The sequence below is a fragment of the Suillus subalutaceus genome (assembly GCF_016647625.1).
Source record: "Suillus subalutaceus strain FC151 chromosome Unknown DFJ58scaffold_56, whole genome shotgun sequence".
NCBI lineage: Eukaryota > Fungi > Basidiomycota > Agaricomycetes > Boletales > Suillaceae > Suillus > Suillus subalutaceus.
Genome location: NW_024540305.1, coordinates 165175 through 185357, shown reverse-complemented (window position 1 = coordinate 185357; position 20183 = coordinate 165175). Strand labels below are relative to the sequence as shown.

Genomic DNA, 20183 nt, shown 5'->3' with positions numbered 1-20183 from the left:
GTCTTGGTTCTGAATTCTAGCTATCCTCTTTCTCGTCTTTATGTTAACTCCGGTTGTGTCCTATTACCATAGTATATATCATGTTACTCCATGTATTACTCTCGCTTCTCGGTGTCGTATGATACACTGCTAGCTGTATTCGTGTTTATGTAGGAGCAGTACTTATATGCCAGCAGACTGCATGCAAGACCTGCAGGCCTCATAGCATATGTAAACAAGGCAGTGGTAAATAGCGAAGGACTCAGATGTCGTTTTGAGTACACAGTATCCTGGGCTAGTTCATTCATATTTGTTGTTACTCTGCTCCTAAGAACTCGACAATCGCTGAGGCCACAGGTCGATCTCCGGATTTGACAGATATGCATTTCAATGAATACTCCTTGTGTACATATTCGACGTCAGTGAATTGACGGAAGGGTTCTGTTCCTGCGACTCTTGCTGCAATTACGTGGTACGCTTGCGTTAGCCAGACGTAAGGTACATATCCACAAAAAAGCTGCACGTGGTCAGCACAGTAACTAGTACGGAATCGAATGGGAGACAACGCACCTGAAGCATGATACAGCCATATGAGTAAACATCGGCGGCTTTGGTTGGCATCACCACTCCCCCTTGCTCAGGTAAAGAAAGCATCTCAGGCGCCATCCAGCGCACATTTCCTTGGTGACACGAATTGAAGGTAGAGTTTTGCGATTCTGAAAGGATCATTGAGAGACCAAAGTCTGCAAGATGGAGACGCCCGTCGGCGCTAATTAGAACGTTGGTCTGTAAATGGAGTTGTTGTACTGAGACATCATAGCTACGACTTTCAACACGTACACATGTCAAATCACCATGGACCACTCCTTTGTCGTGTACTAACAAGTCGGTGAGCACGTCTGATCCAGACACAGCAAAAAATTATGAATGTACAATATTTGAGGCCGGCCGCTATCTGTCTCAACTGAAGACATGTTAAAACTTGTTCGATGTTGCGAGATACGGTGCGTACCATTCTCAATATTTCGGCCTTGGAAGGAACGCATTCCTGTTTCAGATAGCTATCGAGCGATCCATTTTCCATCCACGGAGAGACTAGTGCAGGGAGTGGCCCAAAGCCATCGATAACACCATTAAAGGTGAGAATATTTTCATGCTCTAGGGTGATCCAAACATAAGCCTCGCGACGAATCCTCTGTGAGTTGAAATGGATGAACACAATGACTTTCAGTTCATTCTTGCTCCCACCTTGCTTGTCCTATTCACCAGTTCTGTATCATTTGCTTGAGGAATCCTAACTGATTTGACCGCAACCTAAAAGGTAGTTGATATTGTGCATTTTCGATCAATTGCACAATTACCTTATATGTTCCAACCTGAGACTTTCGAGACCAAGAACACATCCAGACATCACCGAGCCCTCCGGTACCACTGGGATACGACTCAAGTTTTTTGACCTCTGTCACGGAAATATTACGTGGCTCGATTTTGAAATCAACTCGGTGAGGCGACTGGGAACTGCCATTTCTCTTCTGCTGAGGCCCGAGGGTAATCTGTGAGTGCTATTCACACTGAATACAAGGGGATGGACTAACCATAGATTTTTGAGGACAGCAATTGCCCATTGCAAGATAGTAATAGTGCCAGGCTATGCCGAGCGTTCAAGGGGGCGAAAGGCAGCTGTGCGATGTCGTTGTCTAAGTTAAGCGGTTGGTTTTGCAGGTATATCAGACGTTCGACAGGTATCGCGTGGTGGGGATTATCAGACCATCATTAAAACTCCGGGACTGCCAGTTTGGATGAAACTTTTAGTAAACTCAAAAACTGTGAGACGCAGTGTAAGCCCAACACAACTCGAAGTTCCGTCCAGAAGGCATCATGCATCATGCACTGTTGTGGCAGTGTTCATTAGCAGTGCAAAGTTCTCTCGGCAGCTGCCGTTGTCCGTTAAACGACTTTCAAAGCAGCGCAGTCACTTGTCGAGTCACAGGTCACCACCGCGGCACACGCGCGCGCGCGTTTATTTCGTGATTCCTATTGTTGCGTTGACGTTGGAAGAACCCAGATTTGCAAGTATACAAGTCTCCGTCGGGACTCGGGAGTGTTCCTCCCGCGGTCGCCGTATCCAATGATGCCGCCGCATGCTTTTGTATCGCAACACGCGATGGATGAAATCTTCGTGGACAAACATAGGTCTTCCATCAGAGTATCACGAAGGATTCCACTGATGCTGCACTGGTTAGCAGCCATAAAACCGAATTCTTCAGCGCTCTGGAAGTTCTCGAAGGTGTATATAAGGCATGTCCGTAGCCGGTAATGAAAAGGATCCTGTGTACTAATCTGGCACACACTTGGCCGCTCCCTGACCAGCTTTTGAGCGTTGAGACTTGCCGTGGGATGGCCCGCAGGAACATACCGTTTATCTAATTGCTTTCCACCATATCTGACAGGACTCGCTCTTCAACACTAGCCCGTATTCAGGAAAGTCCCACGTGTGAATGCAGTCCAAGGAGCCTCATGTTTATCCTTGTACACACCTCTTTATCGCACTAGAGAGATGCAGTTAATCGTATCTTCCAATGACAGGTGAGAGCTTTACGATCTGCGTTACACAATTACTGGCGCAACCCCTTGACAACAAGACAGATATCATGATCTACTCCACATGAAGGTCATATGGCTTACTTGCTGCACTCAAGAAGCTCGATCTCGTGTAGGTCATAGGAAAGCATCTGTAGTATGATTGTACACAAGAATTGGGTTTCCTCGTTTCCTCGGTCTCACCCAAGTTCGTCTCCGCATCGGCGCGTTCTGATTTCCGATGTCGGAGGACACCGTTATTCCTGGATCATCGCGCAGGGCGATACAGTCCTTGGCCCGCTTCGAGTCTGCCTTTGACAAATAACTAGAAGAAACGAGCCAGCGCCACACGTTTACTTGCAGGAAAAGTTTGGAAATATAATGCTTCGATCGTAGCTTTGGATGGGAAAATTACGACAGAGATGAGCAACTGAGGATGGAATACTCGAGCGTCAATCTTGCATGTGTTTGGATTCATATGGATGCGTATGATCAAACATGCGCATCGCAAGATATATTCCTCCGAGTCTGATGGAAGACTCTTGGAGTAAACCAATCATTGGTGTGTAAGACATTGAATGACACACAGCAAATCAAGGTTTTCTACCACATTTGCTATCAAGACGCTCAGGTCGTAAGGCCTCATGGCCGTGGTATTTTTGTGTTGACGGCATTGTTAATTTGTCTCTTCAGCAGTGGTATATAAAGATGCCCGCTTCATCTCCTACATCTTATCAGTTGTCTTGCACCTATCATTTTGGACTCAGATCTGGCTTTACTTCTCAATGGGCGATCTCCCCCCCGTAAGTCGATATTGCTTCCACGTTGATGATATACTGATATTATTGGCAGGAGTCAGTTCAATTCAAAATTGAACCAATTCTGATTCCTGCGACAACAATCGCAAGAGATGGCAAATTTCCAACATGTAGAGGAGGGTTCTGTGACATCTGGAAATGTTCAGTGACTGCACAATCTGGCACCCAACGCCTTGTGAGTTTAGACATGGGTAGAAGACTCGTCATTTATCACAATCAAGGTCGCTGTCAAATCTATCAGGATCCTTTCAGTGCCAGATGCGACATTAGAAGCGATAGGCAAGGTTAGGGCGGGGGTTGATATGCAGTTTCATTCGCTGATACATTTGCTCCCCAGAAAGTTCGTCGCGAGGCCTATGTTTGGATACAGTTGGAACACGACCACATCCTTCCTCTCGAGGGTGTGACTGTCGCTGAAGAATTCGGGCCACTCCCGGCACTAGTGTCTCCATGGATGAAAGAAGGGTCGCTGGACGGATATTTGGAGCGTGAGTTTTCTGGTATGTCTGACCCCCGAAAACGAGAGCTTGTAAGTTTCAAAAGGCTGAACCACTAGCTTATACTTAGCCGCGATTTCAGATACGGCAGGTAACTGCTGGTATTAGTTACCGTGCGTTACGTTGTTAACAATTATGGCGATCGCGCCATTTACTGAAGACCATCTACTAGTGCACGGCAGGGATATCGTGCACGGTGACTTGACTGCAGTAGGTCTTATCCTAATCTACATGTAGCCTATAACTGAAATTATTCAATGACAGACCAACGTTTTGGTTGACAGCTCTGGTCGCCTCCGTCTCGCAGACTTTGGTCTATCGATGATCCTTGCCGAGGCAGGAAACGCCACATTCAACTCCTGTCATCCAGGAAACATACGTTGGATGCCCCCCGAGGCTCTCCAAGCCGGAGCTGAAGACGAAGACGAAGCTAAAGACGAGAAGCCAACCAAAGCTTGGGATGTCTATTCGTATGGCTGTGTGGCGTTGCAGGTCTGTCGGATTGTTAATGCATGAAAATAGCCTTCTTACAATAGTTCCAGATCTTCTTGGGAAAACAGCCATACGCGTGGATAAAAAATGGTTTTAGTGTTATACGCGCGGTGGAGAGGGGGACTGTGCCTTTCAAGGACATACAGAGTCGTGATGATGAGATATATCAACAGTTCTCACCGTGCTTGAAACAAAAATCAGCCGATCGCCCGACGATGGACGACATCATGAATTCTGGGGTCATGATAGTGTGTACCAATTATGACAGAGTTAGAGGCTATTGCTAGACGAGTTACTAGTGCTTACTACGTTGTACTTTTATTATGATCCTTGTAATACTTTTCCTGTGCAGGTTTGTGTGGGCCGACGCGGCAGAACCTAAGTTCTTTGACATTGAAGGTGCCCGATGTTATATCATCCCGTCAGACAGCTCGAGCGTGTACCCAACAGCTTGCTGGCGTGTGCATGCAGAGGTCTTCCATATCATTGTAGCTACAATAATGGATTTTGATTCTACGATAGCATGTATGATTGGTATGAGTCGTGTGATTCTATGTACAATGACACTGCCATGCCAAGTCACAGGTACCGAGCCAGCGCCGGATATGCGAGCCTATATTATACTTAACACTATACTATGTCAGTGAGGTAGCTAGAATAAAGAAGACAAGAATGAACCAGTTCCGCGCGGCGACTAGATCTAAGATGATGCCCCAATAGAGATGGCTTTCTCGAGAAAGTCCAGTACCTCCTCCACTGCTGGACGATTTTCACTCTCGATTGACCAGCATCGCCGCATGAAATCTAGGTGACATGCTTGAATTTGCATGGTATTATTAATGGGCTCTTGATAATTGAACTTTAATGCCATAACTTGCAGGGCAGTCTTGATCCACCAGTAGGGTGGTTTGCCGTACAACACCTGCGAGTACAGTGTCAGCGTCATAAATAAACGCGAATGAGACACTGACCTGAAGCATGATACACCCAAGAGCATATATATCACTGGATTTTGTGGCACATTGCACGGTTTGACCTTCCTGGAGGACAATGAGCTCTGGAGCTGCCCAGCGAACTGCGCCAGTTTGGTAGGAGAATGCCGGGTTGGATTCTACCATGATATTCGAAACACCAAAGTCTGCAAGGCGCGGGGATCCATCGGCAGCAACTAGGACATTGTTCTATAATGATAGTCAGTGGGTCACGGAATATTACATGATGTAGGCAAACCTACACTGGTCAGATCGCCGTGAATCACGTTATTGTCGTGGACTGTCCACAATATTTAGTTAAACCAATCGTTTCCAAGCCAATCCGTTACTTACGATATTTGAGCCCCTCTGTGATCTGTTTAAGCTTTGAGAAACAGTCAGCTCCCGTAATCGGCATCAAAAGAGAAACTTACAATGTGAAGCCTACCGATCGTTGTGAGAGTTTCATGTGCACGAGTAAGGTAGGAGTTCAATGTCCCGTTCGGCATCCAGGGGGAAACCAATGCTCGAAACGGACCAAAACCTATTACGGTGCCATGAAGGCATAATACATATCGATGATCTAATCTGGCCCAGACTTTGATTTCGCGGTCAAGATTCTGTGGAACACAGAAATGAAATTCAGACACGTGGCAGTTTCAGAGGCTACCCAACATACACGATTTATTTTGGCAACTTCGGCATCCGTGAGACTTGGGAACCGTGGAGATTTGACAGCAACCTGAGTATGAGTGAGCATAAGTACGGAGAAGATCAATGTGTAGCATACTTCTTCCCGACTCGCGCCCCTGTTCAATATGCATTTGTAGACATCTCCAAGTCCACCCGAAGCGATCGGAAAATTGGCTTGCCCAGTGGCAATGCTTGTGTCTATAATGAACGAACCATACATTGATGTCTGAGCAGTTGCGATCTGAATTAAAGAAACAAGTTGCGAGTCCTCTTCCTCAGAGCTGGTATAGCGTCTGCTCTGTCCGTCTTCGGAGGTATAGACAAGGGAGCTCTGGCTTAAGGAAGGTCGCTCATCAGATGAAGACTGAGCAACGTCAGATGCGGAGAGCGAGCTGGATCGACGAAAGTAAAGAGAGACTCGATGCGCAAGAGTCTTCACAGGAGCCAGCATATCGATAGGAGAAGCACAGACACAAAAGGATACGGTTGTACTTTCCTAGCAACAGTGGTTTACCGTCTTATACACAAGAACTACAGTGATTCCGTTGACATCGCGAAATAGATCCACCAATGGCTCCTGGGAGTAGAAATTGTAGAGGGCGCACCAGCCTCCAGGGCAGCCGCAGCTGGCATGGATCGAATGAAAACCACGCTGAATGCTGACCTTCCACCATATAAACGCCCACTTCTAAACGAGTCAAGTTGTGAAAGTCAAACAATGAGTTCAGCAGACTTCCTGAGGCGTGTCCAGGGATGTGGAGCTACCAATTCAAACTATAGCCCAAACTACGCCATCGCGCGAGGCATCGACTTCGGTAACAGCCCCGTGGTGGAACGTGAACCTTGATAACCAATCCTATGTTAGCAAATGCTGCCTGTCGCCTGACTTCGAGCGCTGAGGAATATGCGCTCATCCTAGAATGAATGGTTCTTCCTCCCTGATAATAACTTGAGGCGGCGCCTACATGACTCGTGTTGTTCCGTCCACTGTAAGTCCACTGTTTAGACCAACTATATCCGATATAAAGGGAACTTACATCCTGATCATCGATCAATCATATCGAGCTGCTCGGATAGTCCCTTCACGGTCCATCATCCACGGAAACTTGAGTGATGTGCGTGCGTATCTAAGTATAGAGCCCATAAGCTCCCAATTAGAATGCTATCATGATTCTGTTGACGAGAATGCAAAAAAAAACTTAACCTCGCCAATTGTGGATTCTCTGTTAGTAGTTCAAGCCTCGAGGCACAGCACCCTGGATGCGAAGGATAGCATTACCTGGGGTTTGATGATCAGTGTCGGCGGTATTCTCCCTCAGAAGTTTAATCTAGGAAGGACCATACTTCAGTGATCATTAATACCAAGTCACCCATCTCCCTGCAGGCCTCAAGGACAAAGTCCCATAGTTGGATAGACGTAGAACAACGGTCAAACTAAGCCCGCATGACTGAGATAACTGTGATTTCGTTCAAAGTTTAGAGGTGATGGTCGGCAAAGATGAAACGTCTGTCGGGTGAAGAACAAATCATTGCATTGATGAAAGGACGAGCAATCAATATTAGTGTTGGACTGAATCAATCCGCAAATGCCCATCCCTTGTGAATGGACATTAACTGGAGGTTATTGAGAGCATTGATTTGATGACTTACTATTGGGTACCGTAGGTCTGACAGATGCAGATCATGTGGCAGAAGTATGGCGCGGCGTGATACACGTTATACAGCAACATCATCCAATCGAGTCATGTTCAACACCCCCTTACCAAATCCATTCGCAACCACTTTAAACCCATTATCCTGCACATCAACGAGGAATAGCTCGTGTTGATCTGCCATCCTCTCATTATTCCTCTGAATTTCCTGGATGACACATGTTGGCGTACGCAAAGCGGGTATTTGGTCTCGTGGTCCAGCAGGCACTTATATTAAATGCACGATAGCACTAACAGTACGAGATAGCCAGACGAGAAGGTGTGACTTCGAGAACAGGAATAGATTGGTTCAAATAATGAATACGTACCGTTAGTAATATAAGTGGTTGCACATGAAATGGACACTGGGGAGGTCGAGCTGCCCGCTGCACTGAGAACAACGCGTCACACTAAATACCTTTACATGCATCGGGTCCTTTAATTCAACCACTTGATTCAACTTCGCATTCGTCTCCAACCGGTAGGAACTAATCAGTTGTTGGTCCTGTCGCGAAAAACCATCAGCGCGAAAATGAGAAAGAAATGCAAAGAACTCACAGTCTCCACTTCTTCCCTTGTCTCCTTGATGCGTCCCATCAGCCAGTCCTTGAAAAATCCTACGCTCGCTACTCCATTCCTACTCAGTATCTGGACTACACCAAACGGAGGTATTGTCCGCTCCTTCTCGATATGTTCCAGAATCTTCTCTACATCCGCCTGCCGCCGCGTGAGTAGCTCCGGCGTGCTTGTCAAGAAGCGCAGCACTAGCTCATAGAGGTGCGGGTGCGTTGAACCATATCGTACAAGGGCCTGTACGACTTCAGTTGACGCTGAGGACTCGGATGGCGATGCGTTGTGCTTGTCCATCCAAAACCGGTGTAAAACGTCCTCATACATCCCCAGCTTCTTCCAGAGTACAACCAGACCTCGGGTATAGCTGTAGCTGCTGCAAAGAATCAGTGCATGTGTCTGATCGCACAGTAAGGAGTTGCTCGTCAGGACTTTGAGCGCCTTGTCCTGTTGTTCCGGAGAGCCCCCGTCAAGATGGAGCTCAAGCAACGTGTTCCAAATTTCTGCGTGATTGCGCTTCTCCGAGTCTTTGTCTTCGTCAGAACTGGCATTTGGAAGAGAGGACGGGAGAGAGGAGAGCGACTGTTCCCACCGACGTGCGGCTACGCTTTCTAGGAAACGGACAAAATATGACGAGTGATCGACAAAATGCGCGAAATAGAGTGTGGGCGAAGGCCGTTTCCCTTTGGATGGTGTTGGTGCGCTGGGCTGCGTTGCCTGAGGTTCCGTAGGATCCTCCTCTTCGTCCGCTTTGGATTCCTCAACTTTGTCTTCAGGCACGGGTGCACAGGAAAGGACAAGGTACGAGAGGTACGATGGGGCGTTTGCTGGTGCACTCGACTCTTGCGGAATGGCGTCCTCTTCCTCAGGTATGGTGAGGGACCAGAAACAGTGCAAAGATCAATGAGAAGCTGCGTCGTCCCCTCTGGGAGATTATCTAGCATAGTGCGTCCGTACCTTGCGAGGTCACTTTCCGCCTGTATAAATGTGTTAGCCTCACCGGAAAAAAAAACCAGACAGAAAGAAACGAAGATTGAACGTACCGCGGCTGCTCCCAAGTGTCTCAAATATGTCAATGCCTCCCCGTACTTCCCATCCTCATGCCGCTTGTAGCGCTTTGCAAGGTAGCTGGCATGACCAAAGTACCCTGCCTGCCTGCACACCCGGATAGCAGTGTCCAGGTCGAATGGAAGGTCGCCGTTCGACTCTGCCGCACCAGAGCGTCGAGACTCTGTTTTAATGAAGTTGTCCAAGCGTGCAACGTCTTTGAGTTTGGTGTAGGTATTGAGCAGAAGAGTAGTATGGTCAGCGTTTGCGAGGCCAAGGGCATGCAGCTCTTGCAGATAGGTAACGAGATTGTGTATACGCTGAGCATCCAGGAACTGTGCCACGATCGTTAGACCTGTCATATTGAAAAAAAAAAAAAAAAAACACGAATAACTGACTTTTCTAACGACGTAGCTCGGTTTCACCCACCCTATCGTCTTCACGTAGCATGTCATCGCGCCATCCAAATCTCCTTTCGTGTTGAGGTAGTCACCGTGCTGACGGTGAATATCAGCTACGTAGCTCTCGCCGAGGTATTGTGTCTGCGCGAGACTCGGTGAAAGTGGGTATAGAGCCTTAGCGTACAGCATGGTGAAATTTGCAGAGGTAGATTTCTCAGAAAGCGAGTCGGCTAAACAAGGTCAGCGACGTCAGATTAACAAGCAATGCACATTTATAACTCTGAACATTGCTGTGACGCACCTGACCATTATTTGTGAGGATGTAAAATTCCCCCACTCCAAGATCACACCTCTGATTCCTCCGCAAACATCCCGGTATATCCAACTACCTTATTCTCCATGTCAAACACGGTCACCCTCGACTGATCACCGTCTCCACCTGCCGCTTGTGCCGCAAGCTTTCGCGTCGTTGCAACTGTTGTGGGTGGTGAAACAACTATCGCATAGTTAAGGTGGGTGTAGATCGACGACTTGTAGCCTGTGAAAGAGTAACATCACTTCCCAGTGCTTAGATTCGTACCAATCCGCCTACCTTCATAAGCATATCGCGGCTCCCTCTCCTGTAAACCATACGCATATACTGCCTCGTCTCTCGCAAGCACGATCTTCTCGGCGCGCCAATCCATCGCCGCACATCCCAGTCCACATCCAATATCATCCAGCAACACGCTAGATCATCCACTCCCTTTTCCGGACACATGGTACAAGTATACCGAGTTCGTAGTCACCTTGAAAAGATGCAAGTCGTTATCCTTAGCATCGGCATTAGTGGGTATCGGAAGTTCGGAAGTTCTCGGAAGCCAAGGCCTGTGATAGGTTCAGGGGATGATTCATGGATGGTGCGTGTCTTAGGGAGTGAAGTCAGGGACGCTGCGGGAGATAGTGACTGGTCCAAGTGCCTGTAAAGTAGAACCGTCCCGTCGGCCAAGCCGATGGCAAGGAAAGATAACGCAGAAGAAAGTGCAAAGCAAGAGACCTAAATTAATTTACAAGCTCACCGAACGAAAGCAGAAGTGACGTAATGAGCCACTCACCGGATGAGGCTTACTGCTACATAGGCTGGATCTTGGAAGATCTCAACAACACTGGCGCCTGGTTTCTCTTGTCCGTCTTCCCAAGATCCCAAATCTTTAGCAAACTACCCCATACTGCATCCTCCTCCCCAATTGTCACCAACACACCCTTCCTCTCTGCCATGTGTATTACTATTCCTCCCACATGTGCGACCCAACTCGTTGTCGATACGAACTCCTTGTTTAAATTTGTACACCGCCGTGAATATCCGCAGCGAGCAGCCCAACACTGGAGGAGACGATAGTTGAGATTTCTGAAGCATTTTTGAAAATCTCGGTGAGCTAGCAAGGTCATGGTTGTCCTTCACAGGGTGAACATCGAAAAACGCAAATTGGCGAAGCTGAAGGGGTCTAGTAATTGAGGGCGACCACGATATCTAACAGTGGCCAACATATCGCAGTAGTAGCTACTAGCCTACAACAGTCGTATTTGCCATCGAGCTTACAACAAAATTGATTGTTGCAGTCTCTGAAGATTGAGATAGCACTGAAATGATGTACCGTCACGGTACTAATCAGGAACAACTTTAGCTAGATCTCTAACGGACCACGGTAGCACTATGACTATATACACTGGTAGGACTAAATACTAATGTGCGTCACCCAAAGTGGGTCACGGTGTAGCATAATATCATGTATCCACTCTGCATTCAAGCCTATCCAGGAAGACTGCGGACATATTGACATGATAAACCCAAGCCTGGGAGTAGCAGGAGTGAGTTTTCAAGAGAGATATTGAGGCACGAGATGTCGCGAACATCACATCATACAGAGCGCAGGACGAAGAACACAACATATAGAACTGCTATGGCATCATGAGTCGCATGGGAGAGTCAGGAGTTCTCCTCTGGCAGTTTCAGCTGTTCCTGTATGAATATCAAGACTTCCTTGGCTGAAGGCCTATGTTCCGGCTCATCAAGCCAGCACTTCTGCATGAAATCCCATAGAGCATCCGCAATGGGCGGAGTCACTGGTCGAGCAGGCTTCCGGCCTCTGAGTATCTGCACCGTAACCTGATGGTCACTTCGAAATTCGGAATACGGAACTTTTCCTGTAAAGACCTGCAAGGAGAATAATGGTCACATTGTATGGTGCCAAGATCCGCTCACAAACCTGCAACATGATGCACCCGAACGAATAGATGTCTGATGCCAATTGGGGCAAGTTTATTGATTCGTCATCTTCCGGGACTTGAAAGTTTTCAGGTGCAGCCCATCGCACATTGCTTCTGATATATGACGTGCCATGGAGCTCGGCACAAAAAATGAGAATTCCATGGTCAGCCACGAAGGCATTGCCGTTCTCATCAATGAGAATGTTGTTCTGAGCTGTGTCAATAATTTCTTCCATGAAAAAGGTATCTGTGGTACTCACGCCGGTGAGATCGCCGTGTACTATGTTTTTAGAGTGCACTGATATTCATGTTAGCTTTGGGCCGAATACTGACGTTTGTCGCATACAGTACTGAAGAGCTGAAGCGACATCTTTGAGCTGTAACAGCAAATATTAAGATGCGAGCCATACCACGACAAAGCACCCACGATTTGGAGCATTCGAGTGAGAGTAAGTTGCTGGAAATCACGTTCCAGAAGCATGGTAAGTGAGCCTTTGTGCATCCATGGGGAAACGATAGCAGGCAGTGAACCAAACCCTTGAGTTATTCCCAGAAAAGGTAACAGATTGGCGTGTTCCAGCTGAGTGTTCCGCTGCAAGTCGTGTTCCAGCCTCTGAAGTGTTGTACATCAGTAAATAAACGCATGGTAATCGCACGTGGAGCCACCCAAACCTCGGTAATTTTTGTCTTGCAACTATCGTTCGGGATCTCAAGTCGTAAACACTTCACTGCAACCTGGTGGACAGAACGACAGTCAGTCATGAGCGCATAATACCAGTTGCAAACTTGAAGGAGCTACTCGCCTCTACCGTAATTCGAGGGTGCTTGCGTATGCATTTCCAGACATCCCCAAAGCCGCCTTGAGCGACAGGGTATCGCGATGATTCCTTGCTTATTTGCTCAGTGAGGTCGAGCAGACTACTAATAATCCGTAGATACTCAGTAAACATTGCGTGATATAAATGCATAAAGAAACAAACTCATTCTTTGCATTCTTATCGTGTATTGTTTTGACATCAGCTCGTTGTGCCGACCTCGAACCAAGCCCGAGGCTGGCAAGTAACAAGTGTAACTTCCTCCCCCACTTCTTCAGCCAGGCTTCAAACCAAGCGGGAAACAGGACCTTCATATCGAAAGGAGAAAACATGGGATATTGTCCCAGTATCCTGTAAGGCATACTCGACTCTTATGATAAATAGTGAGAAGCCTATCTACCAATTGCAATGGAGCCTGGTGACGGGGCCCTTCGGTTCTTCGAAGGCCCATAGTGACGACATCTCAGATTGGCGCGTTTGGGTCCAACAGTTGAACGCAAAAGTAGATTTAATTATACTTGTTTGGCCCTCTTACACCACTATTATAACTTCACCCGGCCCTAGACCTTCAGTGGGTAGGAATCTTTCGGTAGTATTATCCCGATGTGAGTGAGGCCAATGATTGCTTTCCACAGCGCTAGAATATCACAACCAATGGCCAAAGCAGATCCAAGGATCCTTACCCGATCAAACAGATACATGAATCTGGATGATGTCTGTGGGCGCGAAACGAAATTCAAATCCCGAACTAGGCTTGCAACGTACTAGGCCTAGGGTATGCGTATATGAAATCATTGCTGCAAAGCTGAGCCCATGCGAGCGCTCTATGATACGCACTATTAGCGGAATGCCGGCACTAGTACGCTTATGATTCAATTTCATCCTGAGAGAAGACCATCAAAATCTTACAGTATGCAAGTAATAAACATTAGGCCCATCGGCTCCACCATTGGCACCCTCAATGGACGCCTGAGGCTGGCGCGAATGTTATCACATCTGTAAGATCCATATTGGGGGCAGGTAACTACTTATTAATTGTGGTAAGCGCGATGGATTACGACTTTTTCAAAATGGTGCATACTAAATTTACGGCTGTTTGCATACAGACTTACATGCAGCCGCCTCATGCCAGTCGGACGAGCAAATTGCTGGCTTCGGTGTTGTGAATTCAGGGGTCGAAGTAGTGAATGTCTGAACCCTGGGATGTGGGTATATGTAACACACGAGTTGTGTCAAGTCCCAAACGAACTAGTGCTTCCGAAGTTCAGTTCCGTCCGGTTTTTTCAACTTGATATTCGAGGACCGAGAACCAAACCTCGGTCAAGTTCACACAGGTGACTCAGAGCACCAACCACCAAGCCCCTCGCTCCTACCCACCCCGCCACTTTCAGACGCATCCTCTCAGGGCTCCCCAAGGGGCCACTCACCCCCGCACTCACCCCCCGCATACTCCACGATCGACAATGTCATCCAGTGCGCGGACCCTTTTTCCCGCACTTCTTTCGAATCACGTGTGCCTGGGTGGATCAAGAATACGACAGCTAGCACCGTGAGCGTGGGCACTACCCCGCACACGTCTCCTCGGAGACGGTCTTCCACGCTCACTCCAGGCAGCTTATCCAGGCTAATGAAAGACTGGGAAAGGGGAGACGCCGTTCGTCCATCGACTGCTATTAATGGCTCCTGTACAGGACCGCCATCATCGTCGTCATCACGACGCACCCATATCCGACACGCACATTCAGGATCCAACCTCCGTCCAGCCCCGACAGAGAACCTTCATCGCGCACAAGACGCAGAAGGTTCAAGTACCGGAAAGAAAAAGGTTCGTATCGTGAGGGGTATGTCGATGCGGGCGGAGGAACTTGTGAGGGGACTGGACGCTGCCATAGACTTTGTTGATAATCATCCTTAGCGTTGGTTTATTATGTTAGTTAGTTTGTTTCTTCTCTCTCACTTTTTCGCCTAGGTTATTGCGAGTGGAATTGGTATTTAAGGTCACTTTTGGAGTGTATATTAGTATGTATTCGCCCGTGCCAGCTGCAACTTATTATACCTCAGCTGCCAGGATTCTTCAAACCTTGCGGCACCTGCCCATGCTGGCTTGGCGCCAGCAGATATGCTTTCATTTCTGCTGGTTATATCATGAACGCCGGAACTTTGCTGGCTACTTCCTGCGATATCGATGATGACCGTATATACACAGTATATAGATCTCCGGAGGCTAATCGATTAATCTTCGGATAACGAATGCATTCCTTCCTCGAGCTCAATCGCGCTGACAATATGATAAGGTAGTTGAGGGGATACGCAACATCCAGCCTGTTCAAAACCTTGCACTATTAATGTTCTTTCTGATCACAGGATAGTGACACCAAATCCGAGTCGTCGTTTAGGTGTACCCGAGAGCTTTTAATCGCCTCTGAACACTTACACCTCGAACGCATGTCCCGATGATCGGATTGGCATGGTTTGACAACGATCATTGAAATGCCACAGACCGCCAGCACTCGACACGTTGAAATGCGATCACTAGCGTGGACCTGTGTGAGTGCGATTATCTCATGTATGCCGTTGCAAGGAGGTTACAGACTCGGCTTTTTGTCGCCTGCACTACGTGACAGTGAAACTTCTGAAAATTCTGCTGAACGAATTCGCGACGAAACGGAAAATCTATTTGGTGCTATTCGGCGATTGAAACCCCTGTCGGAGTCAAAGGCGTTCATCGAATACGATGTAGGTGACCTTGTAGATGTTTTCGACCAATTGTGAATATATCTTGTTAGCTCTCTATATCACAGCCTTCCATTCCCAGTGATCGCACGTCAACACGCCCTCCTCTGTCGTTTTCCCTTTTTGTGGTGCCAAGTACTGCCACTTTTGTAATACAGCCAAAACACTGGCACGACGTCCCTATAGCTAGTACCCAACCCTGGACTCGAAACCTCTAGCGCCCTATGCAAACAAGATAAAATGAGCATCAAGGTACAAGCGTGTTACCCGTCATTTTCTTGCCATGGTTCTCCGTCTCGAAATTCTGAAGCAACAAAAGAAAATATCTAACTGCTATTGCAAATCCATATTGTACATACACAAGAACATCAGGTCCGGAAGCGGCAAGGGCCTGCCAATGGCTCCCCAATTTGATCCTCGCTGAGCGTTAGCGCTGATAGGTCACCCAAGTTGACCACAATTGAAACTAGATCTTGGATGCCCGTGTTGTAATCTGGGATAAATGGTATTTCAATTCGGTCAATTTCTTCTGTCCGCATCGCTGAATGGGTCCTATAGGCATTATCAGGGGTCCGGCATTCCTTCACGTACATTGTATCTAATGCCACGGCGACTGTGCCTGCTATGAAATGTGCATTTTAGTGAAGACACGTAGGGTCTACAGAGATAAGCACAAGGCCCGCAGTGGTTCAGGGCTGATTTGGCCCCTTCCGACCACTGACATTTCTCGTGTCACCTATCGGCGTCATGGTATGCCGTATACAACAACGGATTGGGTTTGCACATCATCCTTTCCAAGTGTTCTTATTCCGGGAGAATGTCAGGGACTGAGCAAGTCAAGTCAGAAGTCTGCTGAGAGTGCAAATGTCTAAAGGGGTATTTCAGGTGGACAGGTTTTGCATATAAAAGTGAACTGTCCTCCCACCGTCTCCATCAGCTTATTTTTGGGATCCCATATCACAAATAATGCGTCTCTCCTTCATCCTCGCCGTTGTTGCTGCTTTCAACTTGACGGTGTCTATGCCTGTCCCTGATGATGAATCATATTGCCCGTATAGATGCAATAGCAACAAGATTGCGGCCTGCTGCTTGAATCAAGTTTATTTAAATGAGGGGTAGAATCTGATCCTACCCATGTGAGCAGAAGTAGTTTTCATCCAACCCTATGACTCACCGGTATGGTAGACTACAATCATGTTTGTGTATTAACGCGTCCCAGAGTCACCGCAAGCCAACTAACATCCAACAATAGCAGCTACTAAATTCATTTCATCCTCGTTGAGGTGCGCATCTAAAACGGCCGGCAGGAACGGCGGACTGATGGGGGCACGCCTCCCAGATCAGGACATTTAGTGACTTCAGAGATCGGAAGGGAAGCCATCGGGAAAACCACCGGTTCTTTTTTGTACTTATTCCAGGACCTAGAAATAGGTGCTTTGTATGATATCACACTGGTTTGACGAAGAAAAGAGACGATTAGTCTGATAACGTCGGAGGGACTAATCGTGTCGAACGGACTGCACTTGCGCGAAGCGTTGAAGCTGTGACGAGGGAAGCTTCAGATTCTGAATCAGAATCCGAACTTCCTAGATTGTTGGGCCCGGGGGTGGGGCGCTAGTGCTGCCGTGATCCGGTTCAGAGGGTCCTGGGCGAGAACCGAGAACTTTGAGGTTCACACTGGCGTGCCGTTCGTGCAGGGAGAGAAAACGGCTTGGTTCAAACTGAATGAAAGTGCTACGTTTGTACAAAGTCGTGGTTAAGGGAGAGAAAACGAAGCAGGTTTCGGGCGAAGGCGCGTAACGCCTCCCAGCCTTGAAGGGGCTTTAGCCTAGGGGGAAAAGGTGAGCTGTGAGGGCGGGTGAGCCGCCTCGCTGTGTCTCGGCTAAGTCTACCTCTTCAGGGCCCAAGGAGAGTTTGGGTTACTGCTGTGAGTGTCAGCGAGGCGCTAGGTCATGCGACCGCGCGATGAAAAGGGAGAGGAGGGCGGGGAAAAGAAAAACTAAGTCGACGAAATGCACGGGGTGAATGGTCGACACGGCAGAGAAAGAAAAGGTGCGAACGTCACGCTTGTTGTTTGCTCATAGACTCGTAACCAGTCTGGACTACGTCTTTGAGATGTTAAGTGTTTGACGTAGTCAGACTGGTCGATCTCGGAGAAATTTGGCAGGAGAAGCGAGGAGTTTGAAATTTCATGCATGCCGGTCATGCCGGTTTAGGTAATCGTTGTAATTGTACAGCGTTGGACGTCGAGTCTTCACAACACATAGTGCTGCCGAAGTTCAGTTCCGTCTGGTTTTTTCAAGATATTCGAGGACCGAGAACCAAACCTCGGTCAAGTTCACACAGGTAGGGTGGACTCTGGGCCGCACCACTTTGAACGGGTTCATGATGGTCAGGTTCAGGTTCGGACCAGTTCGAACTGCCAAATGTGATATAATCATTTGCAAAATTCGACATACATTGATAACCACTATTCGACAACGGCGAGCTCAGCTTGCACCACTGCGGAGATGTGGCCTTGACGATATGCACTCTTCAACAGTTGAAGTGCCTCGAATGTCGTTGGTAGCAAGGAGTTACGACGAGTAGTCCCGGTGATACCACCACTCGAGAATGCCCATTCAGATGCAACAGCAGACCCTTGAATAGCGAGGTAGTCTTTTGCAATGCGACCCATAAGAAACAATAGTTAGGTTGTGAGGGAGAATGATACGAGGAAATGAACTCATGCCCCACCATGCCACTACATTATCGACTTCTTCCAGCAGCACAGCCATATAATTGTCGAGTTCCTGGTGAGGCCTTTGATGAGCTTAATACTTGTCAAACTAGATAGGTTAGTACAAAGGTAGTAGATCAGCAAGAACTGAAAGGACTTACCACGTTCTCGAGGCGTTTCATACCATCATTGAAGTCCTGCAACAACCATTTTGCCTTGGCATATGCGACTTTGTAGTTGGGATCAAGGGCTGTGCAAACTTAATCAGAAAGAGATGGTGCAACATAAGAAAGAGATACATACCAAGGCAAATGAAGTAGACATCCGTGTCATTTGTCTTTTGATACCACTTGCGAAGATTATCCAAGCCAGATATGATGGACGCTGAAATGGCATCGAACTTTGATGAACCAGCCATGGTTTCCCACGTCTCTTGAAGAAATTCGAGAACAGGGATGGTGCGCCATACTGTAGGTTCCCAGGTGGCAGAGAAAGTCTGTTGAGCATTGGCAGGTTCCTGTTCACCTGGTCAGTATTAGGAATATCATATTGAAGACAGAAACTGACCTGGAGCATGTCTCAAATGACCTCCATGTTCGACCACTCCTGTGGCGTGAGTTTGAAGGCTGCGTAGGTTTTGCCCTGCAAATTGGGAACTTCATCACTGTCATCGGCAAGTTGTGTGAACCGTTTCACTCCCTGATTAACATTAGTTAAATTCCAAGTATTAGAAAAGAAACAACAAATCTTGCACAACTGAATAATCTGCTCCAACATCTTAATGAGGGAAGCCCAGCATGTTTTAATCCATTTGAGAAGCTCTCGATTTGGAATGTTAACCTCAGTGCAGCATTTGTTGAAGAAGACATGTGCTTGCGGGGACTTTTGGATCTGAGTAATGAGTGCGAGAGCTTTTCCAACAGCATCAGCAACATCAAACTTGGTCTCTTCCTTGTCCTGTTCTTCAGCTACCTTCTTAAGGAGAGAACTTGCCAATGTAGGATCAACATTCTCAACAAAATGTTTTGCGGCAAGATGGAGTGCGTGCTCCATACAACGGACACAACACTCAACAGAGTTCCAGTTATTGCCTGAAGGGTCAATGACCTTGGCAACAGCCTGGATAGCGGTATCATTGTTGGTTGCATTGTTGGCGGTGAACCAGCCAATCTAAGATTGTAAGGAGCCTTGTAAGCACAAATGAAGTGAGGGAATGAGAATGAATAAACACACCTTATCACAAATGTCATAATCTGTGATGACTTGCACTAATATGCTGCTGATATTGGCACCACTGTGATTGCCCACAATGGGCTTGAAGGCAAGTTGCTCGGTCTTGAGCTCCAACTCATGAGGCTTGTCAGCAGGGGCGTCAATATAGTGTGCGGTAACGGAGAGGAAAGGATCGCCAACAAGTGAAGTCCATGAGTTGAACATCATTGAAACCTTGCCATCAATATGCTGAAGCTTTTCCTTAACTTGCTCCACAGCAACTCGAGCTCTCTCCAAAACCTCGTCACACAGTTTGGTACGATGAAGAAGGTGCTGTTCAGTTAGGCTTGGCCGAAGGTATTGGAGGAGACGGCAGAATGGCCCCTTATCGACAAGTTGAAATGCATTGTCCTCAGCTACTATGAGCTCAACGATGTAGTCAGTTAGGCTGGCCTTGGTGAATTGAGGTGGCTTAGGGACAAGAGAGCGGTCAAGTGTTTGCTGGACGGCACCAGATTCTTTGATTGCAGCTGGAATAGCACATTTGTGCATCATGACTCCCTGCTTATTGCAGCAACTTTTGTATATCGGGAAGTGACACTTCGGATTGCTGGACAAAGGTACATTAGTCAAAATACAAGCACAGTTACTAACAACGCATCACCTACCGGGCAATGTGCGTACGGTGCGTTAAAATACTGCCTTGAAAAAAACATTG

The 20183-nt window shown here is 47.5% G+C and overlaps 6 protein-coding genes across 6 annotated transcripts; 2 read left to right on the top strand and 4 right to left on the bottom strand.

The window, feature by feature from the left end:
• Positions 1-47: 47 nt before the first annotated feature.
• Positions 48-1865, bottom strand: DFJ58DRAFT_789558 (kinase-like domain-containing protein). The gene is made up of 8 exons (XM_041390221.1): positions 1575-1865; positions 1341-1514; positions 1228-1293; positions 992-1174; positions 913-943; positions 820-857; positions 550-765; positions 48-496 (listed from the first exon to the last, which is right to left on the bottom strand). Exons 1-8 carry the CDS (start codon positions 1602-1604, stop codon positions 296-298), a joined length of 939 nt encoding a protein of 312 aa, XP_041243687.1. The 5' UTR covers positions 1605-1865; the 3' UTR covers positions 48-295.
• A 1479-nt stretch (positions 1866-3344) lies between these two features.
• Positions 3345-4662, top strand: DFJ58DRAFT_745917 (kinase-like domain-containing protein; the record flags this gene model as incomplete). The annotated part of the gene is made up of 8 exons (XM_041387418.1): positions 3345-3362; positions 3412-3552; positions 3599-3661; positions 3715-3906; positions 3957-3987; positions 4047-4084; positions 4139-4366; positions 4417-4662. The coding sequence occupies 8 exons, from the start codon at positions 3345-3347 to the stop codon at positions 4651-4653; spliced, it is 948 nt and encodes a 315-aa protein (XP_041243686.1). The 3' UTR covers positions 4654-4662.
• Positions 4663-5066: 404 nt separating this feature from the next.
• On the bottom strand, positions 5067-6481 carry DFJ58DRAFT_841648 (kinase-like domain-containing protein; the record flags this gene model as incomplete). The annotated part of the gene is made up of 7 exons (XM_041392738.1): positions 5067-5288; positions 5338-5547; positions 5601-5638; positions 5692-5722; positions 5772-5957; positions 6017-6079; positions 6128-6481. The coding sequence occupies 7 exons, from the start codon at positions 6479-6481 to the stop codon at positions 5067-5069; spliced, it is 1104 nt and encodes a 367-aa protein (XP_041243685.1).
• Positions 6482-7583: 1102 nt separating this feature from the next.
• On the bottom strand, positions 7584-11467 carry DFJ58DRAFT_789543 (uncharacterized protein). Its single transcript, XM_041390220.1, is given in 15 exon segments — positions 7584-7645; positions 7657-7890; positions 8086-8226; positions 8280-9155; positions 9182-9268; positions 9335-9673; positions 9737-9969; positions 10026-10029; positions 10090-10277; positions 10332-10468; positions 10528-10775; positions 10886-11214; positions 11270-11283; positions 11294-11345; positions 11449-11467. The coding sequence occupies 11 exon segments, from the start codon at positions 10994-10996 to the stop codon at positions 7747-7749; spliced, it is 2508 nt and encodes an 835-aa protein (XP_041243684.1). The 5' UTR covers positions 10997-11214; positions 11270-11283; positions 11294-11345; positions 11449-11467; the 3' UTR covers positions 7584-7645; positions 7657-7746.
• DFJ58DRAFT_394137 (kinase-like domain-containing protein) lies at positions 11449-13289 on the bottom strand. Its single transcript, XM_041380179.1, has 7 exons — positions 12790-13289; positions 12659-12721; positions 12414-12599; positions 12333-12363; positions 12247-12284; positions 11986-12195; positions 11449-11933 (listed from the first exon to the last, which is right to left on the bottom strand). Exons 1-7 carry the CDS (start codon positions 12952-12954, stop codon positions 11706-11708), a joined length of 921 nt encoding a protein of 306 aa, XP_041243683.1. The 5' UTR covers positions 12955-13289; the 3' UTR covers positions 11449-11705.
• A 699-nt stretch (positions 13290-13988) lies between these two features.
• On the top strand, positions 13989-14862 carry DFJ58DRAFT_883671 (uncharacterized protein; the record flags this gene model as incomplete). The annotated part of the gene is made up of 2 exons (XM_041394599.1): positions 13989-14010; positions 14070-14862. The coding sequence occupies 2 exons, from the start codon at positions 13989-13991 to the stop codon at positions 14714-14716; spliced, it is 669 nt and encodes a 222-aa protein (XP_041243682.1). The 3' UTR covers positions 14717-14862.
• Between the last annotated feature and the right edge of the window lie 5321 nt (positions 14863-20183).

Bases quoted from the DNA above. Each gene is read 5' to 3' on its own strand.
- DFJ58DRAFT_789543 (XM_041390220.1), bottom strand. From the start codon at position 10,996: ATGGCAGAGAGGAAGGGTGTGTTGGTGACAATTGGGGAGGAGGATGCA. The intron at 10,278-10,331 runs GTAGGCGGATTG...ACTCTTTCACAG, and splicing joins GCCGCGATATGCTTATGAAG to GCTACAAGTCGTCGATCTAC. The intron at 8,227-8,279 runs GTGAGTTCTTTG...TTTTCGCGACAG, and splicing joins CAAGGGAAGAAGTGGAGACT to GACCAACAACTGATTAGTTC.
- DFJ58DRAFT_789558 (XM_041390221.1), bottom strand. From the start codon at position 1,604: ATGGGCAATTGCTGTCCTCAAAAATCTATG. The intron at 1,175-1,227 runs GTGGGAGCAAGA...TTCAACTCACAG, and splicing joins TGGTGAATAGGACAAGCAAG to AGGATTCGTCGCGAGGCTTA. The intron at 497-549 runs GTGCGTTGTCTC...GACCACGTGCAG, and splicing joins ATGGCTGTATCATGCTTCAG to CTTTTTTGTGGATATGTACC.
- DFJ58DRAFT_394137 (XM_041380179.1), bottom strand. From the start codon at position 12,954: ATGCATTTATATCACGCAATGTTTACTGAGTATCTACGGATTATTAGT. The intron at 12,600-12,658 runs GTTTGGGTGGCT...ACAACACTTCAG, and splicing joins GCAAGACAAAAATTACCGAG to AGGCTGGAACACGACTTGCA. The intron at 11,934-11,985 runs GTTTGTGAGCGG...TTCTCCTTGCAG, and splicing joins TCGGGTGCATCATGTTGCAG to GTCTTTACAGGAAAAGTTCC.